At 44.9% G+C, this 21031-nt stretch overlaps 1 protein-coding gene across 14 annotated transcripts in view; it reads right to left on the reverse strand.

Annotated features, from left to right (window-relative positions):
• Window positions 1-3548: 3548 nt before the first annotated feature.
• Window positions 3549-21031, reverse strand: part of tada2a (transcriptional adaptor 2A) — a 42617-nt gene continuing 25134 nt past the window's right edge. The window contains exons 10-16 of one of the 14 annotated variants that reach the window (XM_078422315.1): window positions 19367-19477; window positions 18811-18882; window positions 15303-15432; window positions 13489-13532; window positions 11121-11145; window positions 4322-4395; window positions 3817-3953 (exon numbers count right to left, since the gene is read on the reverse strand). In XM_078422315.1, coding sequence (XP_078278441.1) covers window positions 4335-4395; window positions 11121-11145; window positions 13489-13532; window positions 15303-15432; window positions 18811-18882; window positions 19367-19477 — 443 coding nt within the window. In that variant the 3' untranslated portion in view covers window positions 3817-3953; window positions 4322-4334. Of the gene's footprint in view, window positions 3954-4321; window positions 4411-11120; window positions 11221-13488; window positions 13533-15302; window positions 15433-18810; window positions 18883-19366; window positions 19478-21031 lie in introns of those variants that run through there. The other 13 variants (XM_078422314.1, XM_078422311.1, XM_078422309.1 and 10 more) reach the window with 13 other exon arrangements.

Below are 21031 nucleotides of genomic sequence, written 5' to 3' on the forward strand. Positions count from 1 at the left end.
CGTGGATAGGGTTTAGAGGGATATGGGCCAAATATGGGCAAGCATAGATGGAGCATCTTGGTTGGAGGAGTTGGGCTGAAGGACCTGTTTCATTCTGCATGATTCTGACTTCACAAATGGAAATGCAGGGATAAAGAATATAATGTTGGTTTCTCTGGATGGAGCTCTCTTCACTCACAACCAAAAACGTATACTTCGACTGACCTTGAGGATAAAGCTACAGGTGCATCATTGGTATAGGTAAAATAAACGTGCCCGATGTACCTTCATTTAAGTGTGACTTTGTATAAACTAATGGACTATTTGACAATGGCTTGAAGAAAATGGAAAATTAAATCTTTTGGCCAAGTGCATTTAATTTGCCTCAAAGAAGCTGGATTGTAAGTTCCTGTCACGTTTATTCACACATTTATTCAGAGATGACTGCAACTGAGTTTGTTGTTCAGGAAAAGGAGATCTTGCAATGCAATGAGAACTGTCCAGAGTGAAACCTCACCCCTGTGAACATAATATTGAGGGGCACATTCCACTCTGCCCGTCTATTTGATTGCACCCTCTCCTCCACATGCCTATCAAGTGTCTTTTGTTAAAATGTTCATTTTGTCCACCTGTTTGCCACCAATCATCGGCACAGATGGTATAACAATTCCATTCTTAACTTTCATGTCAACTAAATCCATTAGAATGTTCAGTAAACCCTCGTTATAATGGACCATAGCGGGGGGGAAATTGTGACTGTTATAACAGTGTAATATTATGCCATTTCATGTGTAAAGACCCAACAATAACATTTAGACCGAGTGAGGACTACACTGACAGAGGTGCCTTTTCTCAGCTGGAACATTAAAGCCAAGCCTTACCTGCCCTAAGCTAAATCTTCACGGTCTGAATGCAGCGATACAGGCAGTGGCAAGGTGGCAGGCACGGCCGGGGAAAGCTTCTGCGGTGAAGGTTGGTAGGTCCGTCTGCTATAACCAAAATCCGTTACAAAGAAGCCCGTAAAAACAAATGTTTACTGTATTAACAGCTAGAAGCTATTTATATATATACATCTATATATATAGTGATGTTAAACATACTTGTTTCTGCTTGCTGATTGTAATCTATCTAGGGAACTGTTCATAAGACACTGGACCCTCTCCAACGCCAGCACATCCTTCCTCAGATATGGGGCCCAAATCTACTCACAAAGTGAGCAGAGTCCCTGTCTCAACTATCTCCTTTGGCAGCTTGTTCTATGTACCCACTACCTTCTGTGTGAAAAGGTTGCCCCTCAGGCTCAAATTAAATCTTTTCTCCTCTCACCTTAAACACATGTTCTTGATTCCCTTACCTTGGGTAAAAGAATGTGCATTCAAATCTATCTATTCCCTCAACAACTTCTCCTTTGACTCCTCCCACTTCCTCCAAACCAGAGGCGTAGCTATGGGCACTCGCATGGGCCCTAGCTACGCCTGCCTCTTTGTTGGGTACGTCGAACAATCCCTGTTCCAGACGTACACTGGCCCCATCCCCGAACTCTACCTCCGCTACATCAACGACTGCATTGGTGCTACCTCTTGCACCCATGCAGAACTCACTGACTTTATACACTTCACCTCCAATTTCCATCCTGCCCTTAAATATACCTGGACTATCTCTGACATCTCCCTCCCGTTTCTGGACCTCACCATCTCCATCACAGGAGAAAAACTAGTGACGGACATTTATTACAAGCCCACCGACTCGCACAGCTATCTGGACTACACTTCTTCCCACCCGGTCCCCTGCAAAAAGTCTATCCCCTACTCCCAATTCCTCCGTCTACGCCGCATCTGCGCCCGGGATGAGGTGTTTCACACTAGGGCTTCCGAGATGTCCTCGTTTTTCAGAAAACGGGGCTTCCCCTCCTCCATTATAGATGAGGCTCTCACTAGGGTCTCTTCTACATCCCGCAGCTCCGCTCTTGCTCCCCATCCCCACACTCGCAACAAGGACAGGATCCCCCTCGTTCTCACCTTCCACCCCACCAGCCAGCGGATCCAACATATTATCCACCAACATTTCCGTCACCTACAATAGGACCCCACCACTGGCCATATCTTCCCATCCCCTCCCCTCTCTGCGTTCCGCAGAGACCGTTCCCTCCGCAACTCCCTGGTCCACTCGTCCCTTCCTACCCAAACCACCCTAACCCCGGGCACTTTCCCTTGCAACCGCACGAGATGCAACACCTGTCCCTTTACCTCCCCCCTCAACTCCATCAAAGGACCCAAACATTCTTTCCAGGTGAGACAGAGGTTCACCTGCACCTCCTCCAACCTCATCTATTGCATCCGCTGCTCTAGATGTCAACTTATCTATATCGGCGAAACCAAGCGCAGGCTCGGCGATCGTTTCGCTGAACACCTGCGCTCGGTCCGCATTAACGCAACTGATCTCCCAGTGGCCCAGCACTTTAACTCCCCCTCCCATTCCCAGTCTGACCTCTCTGTCATGGGCCTCCTCCAGTGCCATAGTGAGGCCCGCCGGAAATTGGAGGAGCAGCACCTCATATTTCGCCTGGGCAGTTTGCGGCCCAGTGGTATGAACGTCGACTTCTCCAACTTCAGATAGCTCCTCTGTCCCTCCCTTCCCCTCCTCCTTCCCAGATCTCCCTCTATCTTCCTGTCTCCACCTATATCCTTCCTTTGTCCCACCCCCGACATCAGTCTGAAGAAGGGTCTCGACCCGAAACGTCACCCATTCCTTCTCTCCCGAGATGCTGCCTGACCTGCTGAGTTACTCCAGCATTTTGTGAATAAATCTATCTATTCCCCTCATGATTTTATACATCCCCTATAAGATCACTTCTCAGCATCCTGCATACTTCATTTTCCGCAGGTGATTGTTCTCAGCTCCTCTGGTTTGCCGTGTATTTAGGGAGATCCTGTGCCCCGTGGACCAGCGACCTCACCTGGCTGGCGTCCATGCAGCGACGGGCCGCTGTGCCAGGAAGGTCAACATTCAAATGCTGCCCCAACCAGTTTTACATCCCATCTCAAAGATGCATTCCCTAAAGTAGTGCTTTAATACATCTCCTTTAGATTTAATACAGCACAGAAACAGCCCCTTTGGCCCACTGAGTCCGTGCTGACCAGAGATCGCCGCGTACACTGGCAGTATCCTGCACAATGGGGACAACTCACAAACCTGTGCATCTTTTGCGTGTGGACGCAAACCGGATCACCCGTCAAAAACCCAGGCGATGACGGGGAGAACATGCAAACTTTGTATAGACAGCATCCGTAGCCAGGATCCAACATTGGTCTCTGGTGCTGTGAGGCAGCAACTCTACTGCTGCGCCACCGTGCTGCCCCCACATCCATTCTGTAAATGCAGCCTGAGGTCATCACTAAGTGGATTATTTGTTGCAAATTTAAACTCCGGGATCACAACATCTTTGCACAATGCATTAACCTCGCCCCTGAAATTAGGATTTTAAGTCAAGAAATGATCTAAAACAGCAAATTCAATCTCAGATACTTAATCCGTTTGGGTTACAAAAACATTTAAGTATGATCTTTATCAAAGCATATTTTATTTATTGAACTCACACTACATTTACCAAAACACAAAAATCCAGAAACTGACAGAGAACAAATTCGGATCTTTTACAAGAAGAGAATAAATAAAAATACATGGTTCCATTCTGTACATCACTGACAAAGGAAATGAGAGGTTGCCAGGTGGCAGTCTGCCTTGTGCGGAGATTGCTTACAGGCAGCGTTCCTCAGCACCTTGCCCATTCACGCCTTAGTAATATATCCTTCTCGGATCAGGAAATCATAGATCTTTCTTGTTTTGTTCACATCTATTTTAATGAGAGTCCTTGCATGGGCTAGCTTCAACCCACCTAACCTGCAGCCTTCGTTCATTAAAGCCGACTTGTATTCCAAGTATGCTCCGGGAACGAGCCGTACCATCTGACACAGCTGTGGGACAGGTGGAGGAAGAAAACATCCATCAGCAACATTACCCAACACATTAAAAGTCTTATATAAACTTCCTCTGATTACAGGAAGAACATGACACACTGAACGATAAAATACCTCAATCATCTTTCTCGGAACAACAATATTTCTAAAAGTTCTATTTTAATACTGTTGTTGAAATTTACCTTTCAAGAGGCAAGAGGCATGTATTGCAAAAACTATAGGGTTAACGTTTAAACATTTTGGTTGGAACTACAGGCAGCCTGAACAGACTGAAAGTGTCTGGTGAAATTTGATAGTTTTCCCTGCCCGCCCATATTAGGATTTGACATTGCCAGGGTTAGCAGCAGAGACGGCTTTGCCTGTACCTCTTTCTCCTTATCATTCAGTTTCTCGGTGCCGGGCAGGCCAGTGAGGTTCAGTGGAGGTGCATTTCTCCGACCTGCTCCATCCATAACAGAAAAGGAAAACAGAATTTCAGTAAAGAAGAGTGCAACAAAAAGGCGATTCGCTTGTCATTGGTTGGAAAGTTTCAACAGCTGACAGATCGGAGTAGTAGCTGCCTGCAATTTACCATCCACCAAATGTACTTAGTTGTGAACGTGTAAATGAATACAAGTTGTGCAGAGAATTTTAAATGGTGCAGTTGGGAATGGAAGGAGCAACGAGAGCAGCGTTTGGGACAATTGTCCCTGTACAAAACACTAAACTTTTAGACTGAAACAACTTTGTAGTTCTCAAGAAGGAATGCAATTGTAAAAACATGCATCAATTCTGTATGAAACACCTTGTCAAAGGCAGTAATGTAGGGCAATACAGTGCCCTCCATAATGTTTGGGACAAAGACCCATCATTTATTTATTTGACTCCACAATTTGAGATTTGTAATAGAAAAAAAAAATCACGTAGTTAAAGTGCACATTGTCAGATTTTAATAGAGGCCATTATTATACATTTTGGTTTCACCATGTAGAAATTACACCTGTGTTTATACGTGGCTGACAAGGGAAGTCAAGGACAGCAAAAAAATAAAAGAGAAGTAGTATAATATAGCAAAGAAGAGTGGGAAGCCAGAGGATTGGGACTCTTAAAAAGCAACAGAAGATAACTAAAAAGGCAATATGGGGAGAAAAGATGAGGTACCGAGGGTAAGCTAGCCAATAATATAAAGGAGGATAGTAAAAGCTTTTTTAGGTATGTGAAGAGGAAAAAAATAGTCAAGGCAAATGTGGGTCCCTTGCAGACAGACGCAGGGGAATTTATTATGGGGAAAAAGGAAATGGCAGACGAGTGAACTTTGGATCTGTCTTCACTAAGGAAGATACAAACAATCTCCCAGATGTTCTAGTGGCCAGAGATCCTAGGGTGACGGAGGAACTGAAGGAAATTCACATTAGGCAGGAAATGGTGTTGGGTAGACTGATGGGACTGAAGGCTCCCAGGGTACTTAGGAGGTGGCTCTAGAAATCGTGGACGCATTGGTGATCATTTTCCAATGTTCTATACATTCAGGATCAGTTCCTGTGGATTGGAGGGTAGCTAATGTTATCCCACTTTTTAAGAAAGGAGGGAGAGAGAAAACGGGAAATTATAGACCAGTTAGTCTGACATCAGTGGTGGGGAAGATGCCGGAGTCAATTATAAAAGACGAAATTGCGGAGCATTTGGCTAGCAGTAACAGAATCGTTCCGAGTCAGCATGGATTTACGAAGGGGAAATCATGCTTTACTAATCTTCTGGAATTTTTTGAGGATGTAACTAGGAAAATGGACAGGGGAGAGCCAGTGGATGTAGTGTACCTTGACTTCGGCAAGGTCCCACATAGGAGGTTAGTGGGCAAAATTAGAGCACATGGTATTGGAGGTAGGGTACTGACATGGATAAAAAATTGGTTGGTAAACAGAAAGCAAAGAGTGGGGATAAATGGGTCCCTTTCAGAATGGCAGGCAGTAACTAGTGGGGTACCGCAAGGCTCAGTGCTGGGACCGCAGCTATTTACAATATACATTAATGACTTGGATGAAGGAATTAAAAGTACCATTAGCAAATTTGCAGATGATACAAAGGAAGATGCTATGAGGTTGCAGGGTGACTTGGACAGGTTGTGTGAGTGGGTGGATGCATGGCAGATGCAGTTTAATGTGGAAAAGTGTGAGGTTATCCACTTTGGTGGTAAGAATAGGAAGGCAGATTATTATCTGAATGGTGTCAAGTTAGGAAAAGGGGACATACAACGAGATCTGGGTGTCCTAGTGCATCAGGCACTGAAAGGAAGCATGCAGGTACAGCAGGCGTGAAGAAAGCCAATGGGATGTTGGCCTTCATAACAAGAGGAGTTGAGTATAGGAGCAAAGAGGTCCTTCTGCAGTTGTACAGGGCCCCAGTGAGACTGCACCTGGAGTACTGTGTGCAGTTTTGGTCTCCAAATTTGAGGAAGGATATTCTTGCTATTGAGGGCGTGCAGCATAGGTTTACTAGGTTAATTCGCGGAATGGCGGGACTGTCATATGTTGAAAGACTGGAGCGACTCGGCTTGTATACACTGGAATTTAGAAGGATGAGAGGGGATCTTATCGAAACATATAAGATTATTAAGAGGTTGGACACATTAGAGGCAGGAAACATGTTCCTAATGTTGGGGGAGCCCAGAACCAGGGGCCACGGTTTAAGAATAAGGGGTAGGCCATTTAGAACGGAGATGAGGAAAAACTTTTTCAGTCAGAGAGTTGTGAATCTGTGGAATTCTCTGCCTCAGAAGGCAGTGGAGGCCAATTCTCTGAATGCATTCAAGAGAGAGCTAGATAGAGCTCTTAAGGATAGCGGAGTCAGTGGGTATGGGGAGAAGGCAGGAACGGGGTACTGATTGAGAATGATCAGCCATCATCACATTGAATGGTGGTGCTGGCTCGAAGGGCCGAATGGCCTCCTCCTGCACCTATTGTCTATAATCCCCCCATTTCAGGGCATCATAATGTTTGGGACACATGACTTTGCAGCTGTTTGTAATTGCTCAGGTGTGTTTAATTACCGACTTAATGCAGAAATAAGCAAAGATAATAAGAGCAGAGCAAGATAGACCACTCGAACCTGAAAACCGTAGAATGCCATGGCGCCATTTTAGTAGGCAGAAACTTGCAGTAACATTTAAAAAGAAAAATAACAAAAATGCGTGAATTGATAGATGAGATATATTCTGCATTTTTATGCTATCATTGCACATACTGTTCCCCCAAAACACTGATTACACTGCGAAAGGCATAGCGAACAGCAGGTTTTGCTTACTAACGGTAGCGCAGCGGTAGAGTTGCTGCTTTACAGCGAATGCAGCGCCGGAGACTCAGGTTCGATCCTGACTACGGGTGCTGCACTGTAAGGAGTTTGTACGTTCTTCCCGTGACCTGCGTGGGTTTTCTCCGAGATCTTCGGTTTCCTCCCACACTCCAAAGACGTACAGGTTTGTAGGTTAATTGGCTGGGTAAATGTAAAAATTGTCCCTAGTGGGTGTAGGATAGTGTTAATGTACGGGGATCGCTGGGCGGCACGGACTTGGAGGGCCGAAAAGGCCTGTTTCCGGCTGTATATATATGATATGATATGATATGATATAAAATGGCCGACATTACGCCCCTTAGCGTTATAGACAATAGACAATAGGTGCAGGAGTAGGCCATTCAGCCCTTCAAGCCAGCACCGCCATTCAATGCGATCATGGCTGATCACTCTCAATCAGTACCCCGTTCCTGCCTTCTCCCCATACCCCCTCACTCCGCTATCCTTAAGAGCTCTATCCAGCTCTCTCTTGAAAGCATCCAACGAACTGGCCTCCACTGCCTTCTGAGGCAGAGAATTCCACACCTTCACCACTCTCTGACTGAAAAAGTTCTTCCTCATCTCCGTTCTAAATGGCCTACCCCTTATTCTTAAACTGTGGCCCCTTGTTCTGGACTCCCCCAACATTGGGAACATGTTTCCTGCCTCTAATGTGTCCAATCCCCTAATTATCTTATATGTTTCAATAAGACCCCCCCTCATCCTTCTAAATTCCAGTGTATACAAGCCCAATCGCTCCAGCCTTTCAACATACGACAGTCCCGCCATTCCGGGAATTAACCTAGTGAACCTACGCTGCACGCCCTCCATAGCAAGAATATCCTTCCTCAAATTTGGAGACCAAAACTGCACACAGTACTCCAGGTGCGGTCTCACCAGGGCCCGGTACAACTGTAGAAGGACCTCTTTGCTCCTATACTCAACTCCTCTTGTTACGAAGGCCAACATTCCATTGGCTTTCTTCACTGCCTGCTGTACCTGCATGCTTCCTTTCATTGACTGATGCACTAGGACACCCAGATCTCGTTGAACTCCCCCTCCTCCTAACTTGACACCATTCAGATAATAATCTGCCTTTCTAGGTATGTAGGTTAATTGGCTGGGTAAATGTAAAAATTGTCCCTAGTGGGTGTAGGATAGTGTAGGATTATTCCTGAGGATCCTCAGGAAAACCAACCTGCAGGAGAAGCTCATGTTGTCCTTCTATCGCTGCTCCATCGAGAGTGTGCTGGCATACTGTATAACCACATGGTATGCCAGCTGCTCAGAAAAGGACAGGAAGGCCCTTCAGAGGGTCATCACGACGGCCCAGAAGATCATCGGCTGCTCACTGCCCTCCCTGGAGCACCTGTTCAGCCCACACTGCCTCAGTAGAGCAGGCAAAATAATAAAAGATCCATCCCACCCCGGCCACCGTCTGTTTGTTCATCTGCCCTCTGGTCGACGTTTCAGGTCGATCAAATCCCGAACAAACAGACTTAAGAACAGTTTTTACCCCAGGGCCATACGAGAACTGAACACTACCTTTGCACTAGGCAACACCGTTAAAAAATCTTGTACTTAATATAATTGTATTCAATTGTATTTATGTATTTATTTGTTTTTGCATTTATTGCATATATGTTTGTACGCACCGTCAGGATTGGCTATTTTTTAATTTCGTTGTACTCGTTGCAATGACAATAAATGAATATTATTATTATTATTATTATTATTAATGTGCGGGGATCGCTGGGCGGCACGGACTTGGAGGGCCAAAAAGGCCTGTTTCCGGCTGTATATATATGATGATATGATATGATATTCTTACTTCCAAAGTGAATAACCTCACACTTATCTACATTAAACTGCATCTGCCATGTATCCGCCCACTCACACAACCTGTCCAAGTCACCCTGCAGCCTTATTGCATCTTCCTCACAATTCACACTACCCCCCAACTTAGTATCATCTGAAGTTATACACTTCAGTATAGACGATTTTGACGGAGTGGTTCATCTTGCTCCTCTAGTATCTTTGGGTATAAGGGAGATCTCAGCATCTAGTCTTTCCTCCAGTCTTTCCATCACCTTTGGAATTTTTTATTGCTGTTTATCAACATGAGGACCAAAGTTGTGCCAATGAAAGTCAAAGAAGCCATTATGAGACTGAGAAACAAGAACAAAACTGTTAGAGACATCAGCCAAACCATAGGCTTACCAAATTCAACTGTTTGGAACATAATTAAGAAGAAAGAGAGCACTGGTGAGCTTACTAATCGCAAAGGGACTAGCAGGCCAAGGAAGACCTCCACAGCTGATGACAGAATAATTCTCTCTATAATAAAGAAAAATCCCCAAACACCTGTCCGACAGATCATAAACACTCTTCAAGAGTCAGGTGTGGATTTATCAATGAACACTGTCCGCAGAAGACTTCATGAACAGAAATACAAAGGCTACACTGAAAGATGCAAACCACTGGTTAGCCGCAAAAATAGGATGGCCAGGCTACAGTTTGCCAAGAGGTACTTAAAAGAGCAACCACAGTTCTGGAAAAAGGACTAGCGGACAGATGAGACGAAGATTAATTTATTTCAGAGTGATGGCAAGTACAAAGTATGGAGGAGAGAAGGAACTGCCCACGATGCAAAGCTTACCACCTCATCTGTGAAACACGGTGGTGGGGGTGTTATGGTCTGGGCATGTATGGCTGCTGAAGGTACTGGCTCACTTATCTTCACTGATGATACAACTGCTGATGGAAGTAGCATAATGAATTCTGAAGTGTGTAGACACATCCTATCTGCTCAAGTTCAAACAAATGCCTCAAAACTCATTGGCCGGCAGTTCATTCTGCAGCAAGACAAAACATACTGCTAAAACATCAAAGGAGTTTTTATAAGCTAACAAATGGTAAATTCTTGAGTGGCCAAGTCAATTACCCAATCTGAACCCAATTGAGCATGCCTTTTATATACTGAAGAGAAAACTGAAGGGGACTAGCCCCCAAAACAAGCATAAGCTAAAGATGGCTGCAATACAGGCCTGGCAGTGCATCACCAGAGAAGACACCCAGCAACTGGTGATGCCCATGAATCACAGACTTCAAGCAGTCATTGCATGCAAAGTATATGCAACAAAATACTAAACATGACTACTTTCATTTACATGACATTGCTGTGTCCCAAACATTATGGTGCCTTGAAATGGGGGGGACTATGTATAAACAATGCTGTAATTTCTACATGGTGAAACCAAAATGTATAAAAATACCCGTTAATAAAATCTGACAATGTGCACTTTAGCCACGTGATTTTTTCTATTACAAATCTCAAATTGTGGAGTACAGAGGCAAATAAATAAATGATGGATCTTTGTCCCAAACATTATGGAGGGCACTGTAAATCTGACTGTGCCAGCGATGTCACTTCCCACAGGTAAATTAAACAACTATCCTAACACTTTGTACCATTGGTAACATTAATGAGGAAAAGAGGGGAAAGAAGAGAGCAAAGGATTACTGCTGTAATAGCAAAGTAATCAGATGGACAATAGATTACCATGGAACATTATTCATTGGTGGGAAGATTACATATCACTGGGAAATGCAGCACTCCCACTGAAAAGCAATGCTTTTGAGCACTAATTCTCCACACATGCTCCTTTCAGACATTGTTCTGACTGGCATAGGGATGATGTCCACATACCTGCAGATGTCCACAACATCCTGGGTGCAGTGGCTGGTCCATCACTGTCAATGGCTGTTAAATATGGCAGCTACATTTGCAACATGCAGGGATTATCTCACTGAAACACAACTTAGTTCTCCGGAGGGAATGCATTTGTAAAACCTCACCTGGGAGAATTCTGTTCAACTGGAGCTGATGTAGTAAAGAGCAATTCCCCATGTAAAGGAAATGAGATTGGTGGGAAAGATTAACAACATGCTCTGCAGCCTAGAAAGGAGGGGAAAAGAAAAGCTATACCAAAGCTCAACTGAAAATATTACTTGCAATTCTTTCAGAGCTATATTAATCGAAATGAATCCAAGATAGTTTTAAAATAGGCGTTCAAATTTCTTGGGTGACAATATTTTACGATACGATAGAACTTTTATTTATCCCAGGAGGGAAATTGGTCTGCCAACATTCATAAACACAACAAGATACATGAAATTAAAGTGTTGAGTGGAAAGTCCACGATTGGGGATGCGCAAAGATTGGGGGGGGGGAGGGGGAGTCAGTCTACCCCACGACAGAAGGCGGAGGAGTTGTACAGCTTGATAGCCAAAGGATCTCCTGTGGCTTTCTGTGCTGCAATGAAGCTTAACGAAGGTTAAATGTAAAGAATATGCTTAATACTTGCCGAGGAAAGTTAGGCTGCTATGGCAACGAGTTTTGATAAGATGAACAACTTATTCCTATTTAAAGCAAAAACCTGCGTACTGCTGCGAGTAATTAGGACAAACTAACCAAGAAAAGCAAATATTTATCTGAACAGGAAGCATCGTGATGACGCCATGCGTGTTACTGAACAGGAGGATCACTGGGAATTGAACGTGGGTGTCTAGACTATTTGGAAGTCCGTTAATCTGCACCTGTTGCATAACAGTGCGGCTCATGGACTTCCCTGATATCTACTGTTATATGAGCGGTCTGCACTACGTTACAGGGAACTGATGGCACTTATTTAGAACACGCTCACAGAGGGTGGTGGGTAAATACAACCAGCGGTCAGAGGGGGTAGCTGGGGTAGGTACTATAACATTTAAAGACAACTGGGCATATACATGGATAGAAAGGCTTGAGGGACATGGAACAAGCGGGGCCAGATAGGGCATCTTGGTCAGCATGGACGAGTTGGCTTGTTTCTTTGCCGAATGGCACTATCACCATATAATTCTATAATATGGGCACAACAAAGTGAAATCAATAAAATAATGACCCAGAATAGAATAGAATGAAAACTGACTGAATAAAATAAGTTGTATAAGAAAATAACTGCAGATGCTGGTACAAATCGAAGGTATTTATTCACAAAATGCTGGAGTAACTCAGCAGGTCAGGCAGCATCTCAGGAGAGAAGGAATGGGTGACGTTTCGGGTCGAGACCCTTCTTCAGACTGATGTCGGGGGGCGGGACAAAGGAATGATATAGGTGGAGACAGGAAGATAGAGGGAGATCTGGGAAGGGGGAGGGGAAGAGAGGGACAGAAGAACTATCTAAAGTTTGAGAAGTCGATGTTCATACTGCTGGTCTGCAAGCTGCCCAGGCGAAATATGAGGTGCTGTTCCTCCAATTTCCGGTGGGCCTCACTATGGCACTGGAGGAGGCCCATGACAGAAAGGTCAGACTGGGAATGGGAGGGGGAGTTGAAGTGCTCGGCCACCGGGAGATCAGTTTGGCCAACGCGGACCAAACGCAGGTGTTGAGCAAAGCGATCGCCGAGCCTGCATTTGGTTTCGCCGATGTAAATAAGTTGACATCTGGAGCAGCGGATGCAATAGATGAGGTTGGAGGAGGTGCAGGTGAACATCTGTCTCACCTGGAAAGACTGTTTGGGTCCTTGGATGGAGTTGAGAGGGGAGGTAAAGGGACAGATGTTGCATCTTTCACTGGAGGAGGCCCATGACAGAAAGGTTTTCACTGGAGGAGCACCTCAAATTTCGCCTGGGCAGCTTGCAGCACAGTGGTATGAACATCGACTTCTCAAACTTTAGATAGTTCCTCTGTCCCTCTCTTCCCCTCCCCCTTCCCAGATCTCCCTCTATCTTTCTGTCTCCACCTATATCCTTCCTTTGTCCCGCCCCCCCGACATCAGTCTGAAGAAGGGTCTCGACCCGAAACGTCACCCATTTCTTCTCTCCTGAGATGCTGCCTTACCTGCTGAGTTACTCCAGCATTTTGTGAATAAAATAAGTTGGTCTTTATTTACAGTATTTTCAAAGTACATTAAAAACAAGCCATTTTGTTGCTGTTCAGAATGCACCCGTGACATATTAATTTATTGGATCAATGAAACGTATCTGGTGTTATTCAGAAGGAATGACTTCAACCATTGGTGGGGCAGAAGGGAACCCAAGCACCAGCTAGTTCGACAGTCTAACCTCTAACATATTGCCAACTCAATTCTGCAGCGAGAGCGTTTACACTTTGAGACGAGGGAGAAGTCAGGGATAACCTGGTGCACTACATGTTCCCACTCATAAATAGCAGCTACTCACCTGCAGATGAAATGATTGGTGTCACTGGGGTTATTCCTGAATCACTGAAAATAACAATATAAACATAATCAACCTGGTGCGTTGCTAGAACATAAAACTTCTCTCCGGGAAATTAAGTTGCTGTTTTAATGTGAATCTAAAAAGATTAGAACAGAGCAAACTCCTGCTTTTTGCCCATTTAACTCTGCCACAACTTCACAGGACTTTTATTCATGTATATCCCAAAAGCCGTTTGTGATTTTAATTAAATATACATGTACTATACGCAAAAACCGTGCAAACATACTTCACTGAAGTGTTCCAATATCTGTTTGCTGAAATCTGTATTAGACAATGCTCATTGCAGGGGCTTTTTGCTGTCTCCAACATCTCCCCTCTGGTCCTTTCTCTGTAGCCTTGACAAAGATTTGCTCACTCTACATTTATCTAGCTCCCTTATGGAGGCTGCAATGCAGCTTTCTTCCATTAGGGGGCAGGGAGTGCATTAGGGGGCAGGCAGTGCATTAGGGGGCAGGCAGTGCATTCCACATTCAAACACAAGATGTGCAAAGTAGGTCTGCCTCATGAATTAATTTCCTTCCCCTCTGACCTCTCATCTTTGAGCCACTCGTGTGAATGGGTGATGAATGGTCGGCATGGACTCGGTGGACCAAAGGGCCTGCTCCCTGATCCCACTCTGCACCTCTAAACTAAATAGCTTTTATAATAATCAGAATTTGGTTAATTGCATCCACCCCAACAAATATACACACGTCTTGTGCATTTGGGTAATTCTGTACGGAAATCCCCAAAATAAACAATCTGAACATGTACAAGCCACTGGTGCAGTACAGAAGGTGCTCAAAGTATAAACTGAAACCACAAGAGGCTGCACTTGTGCTTCACCTAGGCAGAAGTAGAAGGAAGCTGCATAAAGACAGACAACTATAATGAATGTTATAAGGTGAAGGACAAAGTTCAATAGCGACAAAGACTTAAATGGAGAAACTTCATACATTACAATGTGGCATGAATTTTCCGTGTTTATTAATTCAGTTATGATTGAGCAGATCACAACTTGGTGTATCCCAAATGCTGTCACGGATCATCTGTGCCAGAGCAGAACACTTTTCTCCAGGTGTGCCTGCACAGGATGCAAACTGAATCACTTAGACTTCAATGAAAATGTACCTGGTGCCAGCTTCAATGACAGACAACACATCTTTTCATGGAGGATGTGATCAGAATTGGAACCTAGTGCATTTCATGATGATGTGAAAATGAAAGGCCACAGGGAAGGGATTATCTGATTCACATGGATCAGTCTTTGCCTTGGGAAAGAGAGTAATCTGAATTAGTCCAGCTTGTGAATGTGAATTGGGGCGAAAGTGATGGCAATCTAAAATGAGTGATACCTAAACGTAAGCTTGAAGATTCTATTGTTCCTAAGGCATTAAGGAGAATCCCATGCAATTATATTGTTTTATCTGAAGTACAAAAAGGTTACTTAAACCTCAGAACTCTGCAACCATTTGCATTATATCTCTCAACACCACCAATGCTAATCCGTCCTTGAAAATGAAAGAGTAAACTGTGTAATAATTATAATAAATAAAGGCATTCTCTACCCAAGAGGATCGTAGAGATGAGATCATTTGTGATGTGTGTGGGGAGTTATTTAAAGATAAGCTTTTGATTCTTGAAGGATCAGTGAATCGAGAGATAAGAGGAGCTGGCCCAGAAAAAGCAGCTCAGACACGATTGTTTTGGATGATGGGGCAGGCTGGGGTTTATTTGCACTGTGTGTGCCCAGGGGGATGGGACACGTGACTCACATTGCTGCTTGCCTGTGTAACCACTGCTGACAGGCAGTGTCCTGCAGGCACTGCAGCAGGTCAGTGAGCATGCATCGCTTGTGTCGCTCCTCCTCACGATGCACCTTCAGGCAATCGTACACTCTGGCACCTGGATAACACAAAGAGCGCAATGCAAACATTACAACAGCAACCAACAATCAGGGCTATTCCACAAATAAACATAGTCATCAACTCTGCAATTGTGCATTTTTTAACTCACATGGAAATAGAAATACTTGTGAATAAATCTATGTTTGTAGTAAAAAGATAATTTTTGAAAATAGTAATAGATTCATACAGCACGGATCAGGCCCTTCAGCCCAACTTGCCCTCACTGGCCAACATGTCCTATCTACACTAGTATCACCTGCCTGCGTTTGGTCCAGATCCCTCCAAACCTGTCCTACCCATGAACCTGCTTAACTGTTTCTTAAACTTTGGGATAGTCCCAGCCTCAACTACCCTTTCTGGCAGCTTGTTCCATACACCCATTGCCCTTTATAATAATAATAATAATAATAATAATAATAATAATAATATAATATAATAAACATTTATTTTTTATAGCGCTTTTCCAAATGCTCAAAGACGCTTTACAAAAACAGTCAAGACATAAAAACAAACAAACTGTCCTGACGGAGAAGCGGCGAACAAATAGCGCCAGCGTCCTCTCACGTCAGGGTCCGGCAGTAGACAATAAAGAACACAAGACACACAATTACAATTTTTAACACAAACAGCCATCACAGTGATTGCTCCAGGCACACCCTCACTGTGATGGAAGGCAAAGAAAAGTCTTATCTCGTCCTCATTCTTCTCCCGTGGTGCCACGAGGCGATCGAGGCTCTCAACTCTTGAAGCCCCCACCGGGCGATGGAAAGTCCCAGGGCCGAGCCGAGCAGGCCGATGAAGGTCCTGAGCCCCCACTGGGCGATGGAAAGTGCCGCGGCCAGGCCACGCAGGGCGATGAGGGGCCTGCGAGCGGTTCAATCAAACCTCGTGCTTCGGGGCGGTCGAAGTTGCTACGGCTGGAGCTCCCGAAAGCCGGTCGCCAGCCAGGGACCTGCGAGCTCCCGATGTTGCGGTCTGCAGGGCCCACGGCCAAGCCTCCGATATGGTAAGTCCAGGCCCTGCGACCGGAGTCTTCAAGGTCGATCCCAGCTGGAGGCCGCCGACTCCACGGTGTTAGGCCGTAGCGCGAACGGAGATACGACACGGTAAAGGTCGCATCTCCGTTGAGGAGGAGATTGGAAAAAAAAGGTTTCCCCACCCCCCACCACATATACAGAGTTAAAAATAAATCAAAAGACACATTTAAACGATAACAATGGACAAAAACCAAATAAAGACAGAGACTGTCGGTGAGCCGCAGCTGCAGAACGCAGCCACCCCCCTCAGATTAAATCTTTTCCCCTTCACCTTAAACCTGTGTCTTAGATTCACCTGCTCTGGACAAGAGACTGTGCATCCACTCGATCTTTTTCTCTCATAATTTTAAACACCCCTCATCCTCCTACATTCCAAGGAATAGAGTCCTAGCCCACTCAACCTCTCCCTATAGCTCACACCCTCTAGTCCTGGCAATTTCCTCGTAAATCTTCTCTGTACCCTTTCCAGCTTGACAACATCTTTCCTATAACTCGGTGCCCAGAACGGAACACAATACTCTAAATGCGGTCTCACCAACATCTTATACAACTGCAACATGACCTCCCAATTTCTATACTCAGTTCTCTGACTGATGAATGCCAATGTGGCAAAAAGCCTTTTTGACCACCCCATCTACTTGCGACTCCACCTTCAAGGAACCATGCACCTGTACTCCTCTACAACACTCCCCAGAGCCCTACCATTCACATGTTAGACTTCCCAAAATGCAACACCTCATATTTTTCTGTAATAAATTACATCAACCATTCCTCAGCCCACCTGGCCAATCGATCCAAATCCTGCTGCAATTTTTCACAACCATCGTCACTTTCAACAAAACCACCCACTTTTGTATCATCTTGCCCTGTATGTTCTCATCCAAATGATTGATGTAGTTGACTCTAACCACACGCCCCGCACTCCAGCCGCGCGGCCCGCACTCTAACCCCACGACCCGCACTCTAACCCCACGACCCATGCGGCCCGCACTCTAACCCCACGGCCCATGCGGCCCATGCGGCCCGCGCTCCAACCCCGCAGCCCGCGCTCCAACCGCGAGGCCCCCGCTCCAACCCCGAGGCCCCCGCTCCAACCCCGAGGTCCCCGCTCCAACCCCGAGGCCCGCGCTCCAACCCCACGGCCCGCGCTCCAACCCCGAGGCCCCCGCTCCAACCCCGAGGCCCCCGCTCCAACCCCACGGCCCGCACTCCAACCCCACGGCCCGCACTCCAACCCCACGGCCCGCACTCCAACCCCACGGCCCGCACTCCAACCCCACGGCCCGCACTCCAACCCCACGGCCCGCACTCCAACCCCACGGCCCGCACTCCAACCCCACGGCCCGCACTCCAACCCCACGGCCCGCACTCCAACCCCACGGCCCGCACTCCAACCCCACGGCCCGCACTCCAACCCCACGGCCCGCACTCCAACCCCACGGCCCGCACTCCAACCCCACGGCCCGCACTCTAACCCCACGGCCCGCACTCTAACCCCACGGCCCGCACTCTAACCCCACGGCCCGCACTCGAACCACACGGCCACCTCAGGAGTTAATATAATTTGAGATATTTATGTCATTTGTCAGATGTTTCTGAAAAATGAATTGAATTAACTTAAACTACATGTCAATTGTAATTCTTTTACAAAGATTTGATAATTTGTCTGAAGAAGGATCCCAACCTGAAACGTCACCTATCCACTTTCTCCAAGGATGCTGCCCGACCCGTTGAGTTACTCCAGCATTTTGTGTCTTTGCTTGGTAAACCACCATCTGCAGTTTCTTGTTTCCACTATATCACAATTTGCCCTTGTGTCTTCTGTACTATTCTAATTGCTGTAGCAAATTTCTCTTAAAAGTTAATTTACAATGGGATTTAATCTTCCTCATAGTGTAGGTTCCCCCCCCCCCCCCCCCCCCATCATTCCTCAAATTAAGCAAGCAAGATATTATAGGCCAGTCAGATGGAACTGGTGATGGGAACAAAGATATTGCTGATCAATTCTTGGTGCTAAAAGGAACGAGTACCACAGTAACAATAGGAAGGGCCTGAAACCTGTAGCAGTGAGCATGAATCAAATCTAAAGTTTTTTTTTTGCTTTTCTAATTTGCACACAAATGATTTTGGAAAATCTACTAGAACTAGAAATCAATGCACAACTTTAATTTGAATATATTATGTAATAAAATTAATGACATACACATACACTTCATTTCATGGCACATTAACTGGACAAAATTCTCTTTAACAACAGTTTTCCTCTCCCCAGATGCTTACATTTAAAAGCTCATTTAGAGTAACAATACTTTTTTGAATAGCTTTCCCAAATAATTCACCTCGAAATGTGAAGACTCCCGCCCGCCTGTACACCTGCAGCCGCTTGATTTCCTTCCGGAGTTCAAAATCCACTGTGAAAAAATGATGTTAGAAATGGAATTTTAAAATTTCGTTTGTGTAGCATCTCATCCTCCATGTTCTCACTGCAACAACCTCGTGTAGTTCACACCTGGGACATCTCATCCTCCATGTTCTCACTGCAACAACCTCGTGTAGTTCACACCTGGGACATCTCATCCTCCATGTTCTCACTGCAACAACTTTGTGTAGTTCACACCTGGGATCCAATATAATGCTACATTGGTTGTAAAATTCTCTATCTTGTGTCCTAAAGAACAAACCCATTGGTCTTTATATATTTTCCCACATTTAAAGCTACTAAAATTACTGTTAAGAGATGTTCTGACCATGATTTTTTTTTTAAATCACATTTTTTTCATCTCTTAATGAATGTAATGATCAATATTTTAGTCTGATGCGCAGGTGAACACTCTCACCTTCCATTAAAGGCATCTACCAGAGAAATAAAAACAATTGAATGCAAGAACCACGTACATGTTTGGCTTTCAATAAATTTGTCGTGTTCTGTGGGTCCTACTAGTCTTGCAAAGTGTCTCATTGCTTCATAGAGGTCTTGAACTTCTTTAGGATACCTTCTTTCAACAACTGCAATTAAAGAAATTAATCATTCTGAAAGTTAAGCTGCAACTGAAATTATTCCAGTAAAAGCTTTATTACATTGCCCAAAGCTTTAGAATGTTGCCATTTATTAAACAGCTTCAAAAGGTCCAGTACTTCCTTACCTGCGTAGAAATCCACGAAGCATTTACAAACACGCAATGAGTCAATCATCAGCCTAAATTAAAAATAAATCAACTGCTGGTGAGTCCCAAATTATTTCTGGGACTGAAAAATGCATCTGCCTTGCATTTTCTGCTTCCCAGCATTGCTCTGTACATTTTTTCATCCATTTGTTTTATGAACATTTCATTAAGGCTTACTGTTTAAGTATCTCAGGAGCAAGCTATTTTTCACTGGCTTCTCTACTACTTCTGCTCAAATGATTTATTATTTTTCAGTATCCATACAGCAGATACTTCTTTATTAAAATGCAGGGCAAGCAACAAGCTGGAAATCAGCACTTAACAGGCAAAGGCTAACATGGGGGTCAGGCACTTTAGAGACGCGGGCCAGTTCTGAATCCCCACGACCAAACCACTGACAATCCCCTACATCTCCTGGATCAGCCTACCATGCCGGACTTTATCAAATACCTTACTACAATCCACGCAGACAACATCCACAGCCCCACCCTCACCAATCACCTGAAAAAATCCAAGCACGTCAGTAAAACAAGACCTGCCCTGTACAAAGCCACACTGACTGCCCTGCACTCCTGTAAATGCGAGCAAGTCCTATCCTGAAGTATCCTCTCAAATAGCTGCCCACCACTGACGTGAGGTTCAATGACCTCGAATTCCTTGTATCTCTCTACTTCCCTTCTGTGTTCTCCACACTTATCTCACTGTCCTCCATTTCCTCTTCCTTGGTAAAAACAGGTGCAAAGTACTTGCTTAGTACCACTCCTGCAGCCCCAGACTCCAAGCACACATTCCCTTCTTGATCCTTGATCAGCCATACATTCTCCCTGGTTACCCATTTGTTTTTAATATAGGCACAAAAAGTTTGGGGATTTTCTTTATTCCGACTTGCCAAAGCAATTTCATGTTCCCTTTTGGCCTTTTCTAATTGCCTGCTTGAGTTCTTTCCTTCTTTCCTTATATTCCTCAAAGGCCCTGTCTAATTCTATCCTCATAAATCTTACAAGTGCTCCCTTTCTCTTTCTGACCAAATTTACAACCTCTTTGGTCATCCAAGGTTCCCTTATATTGCCATTCGTACCCTTCCTCCTCACTGGACCACGTCGGTTCTGAACTTCAATCAACTGCTCTTTAAACAACTCCCACATGTCAGGAGTAGACTTACTGATAAAAATTGCTCCCAGCTTCTGCCCAATAAAGTTGTAGTTTGCCATACTGCAGTTTAGTACTCTCCCATAAGGCCCAGCCTTCTCCCTCCATCTTAAAACTCATGGAGTTGTGATCACGATCTCTAAAATGCTCTTCCACTGAAACACCAGTCACCTGGCCAGGCTCATTTCCCAGCACAAGGTCCAGCACGTGGACTATCCATACTTGGAATCACCTCACATATACACCC

Source organism: Rhinoraja longicauda, chromosome 26 (genome assembly GCF_053455715.1).
Source record: "Rhinoraja longicauda isolate Sanriku21f chromosome 26, sRhiLon1.1, whole genome shotgun sequence".
NCBI classification, from domain to species: domain Eukaryota; kingdom Metazoa; phylum Chordata; class Chondrichthyes; order Rajiformes; family Arhynchobatidae; genus Rhinoraja; species Rhinoraja longicauda.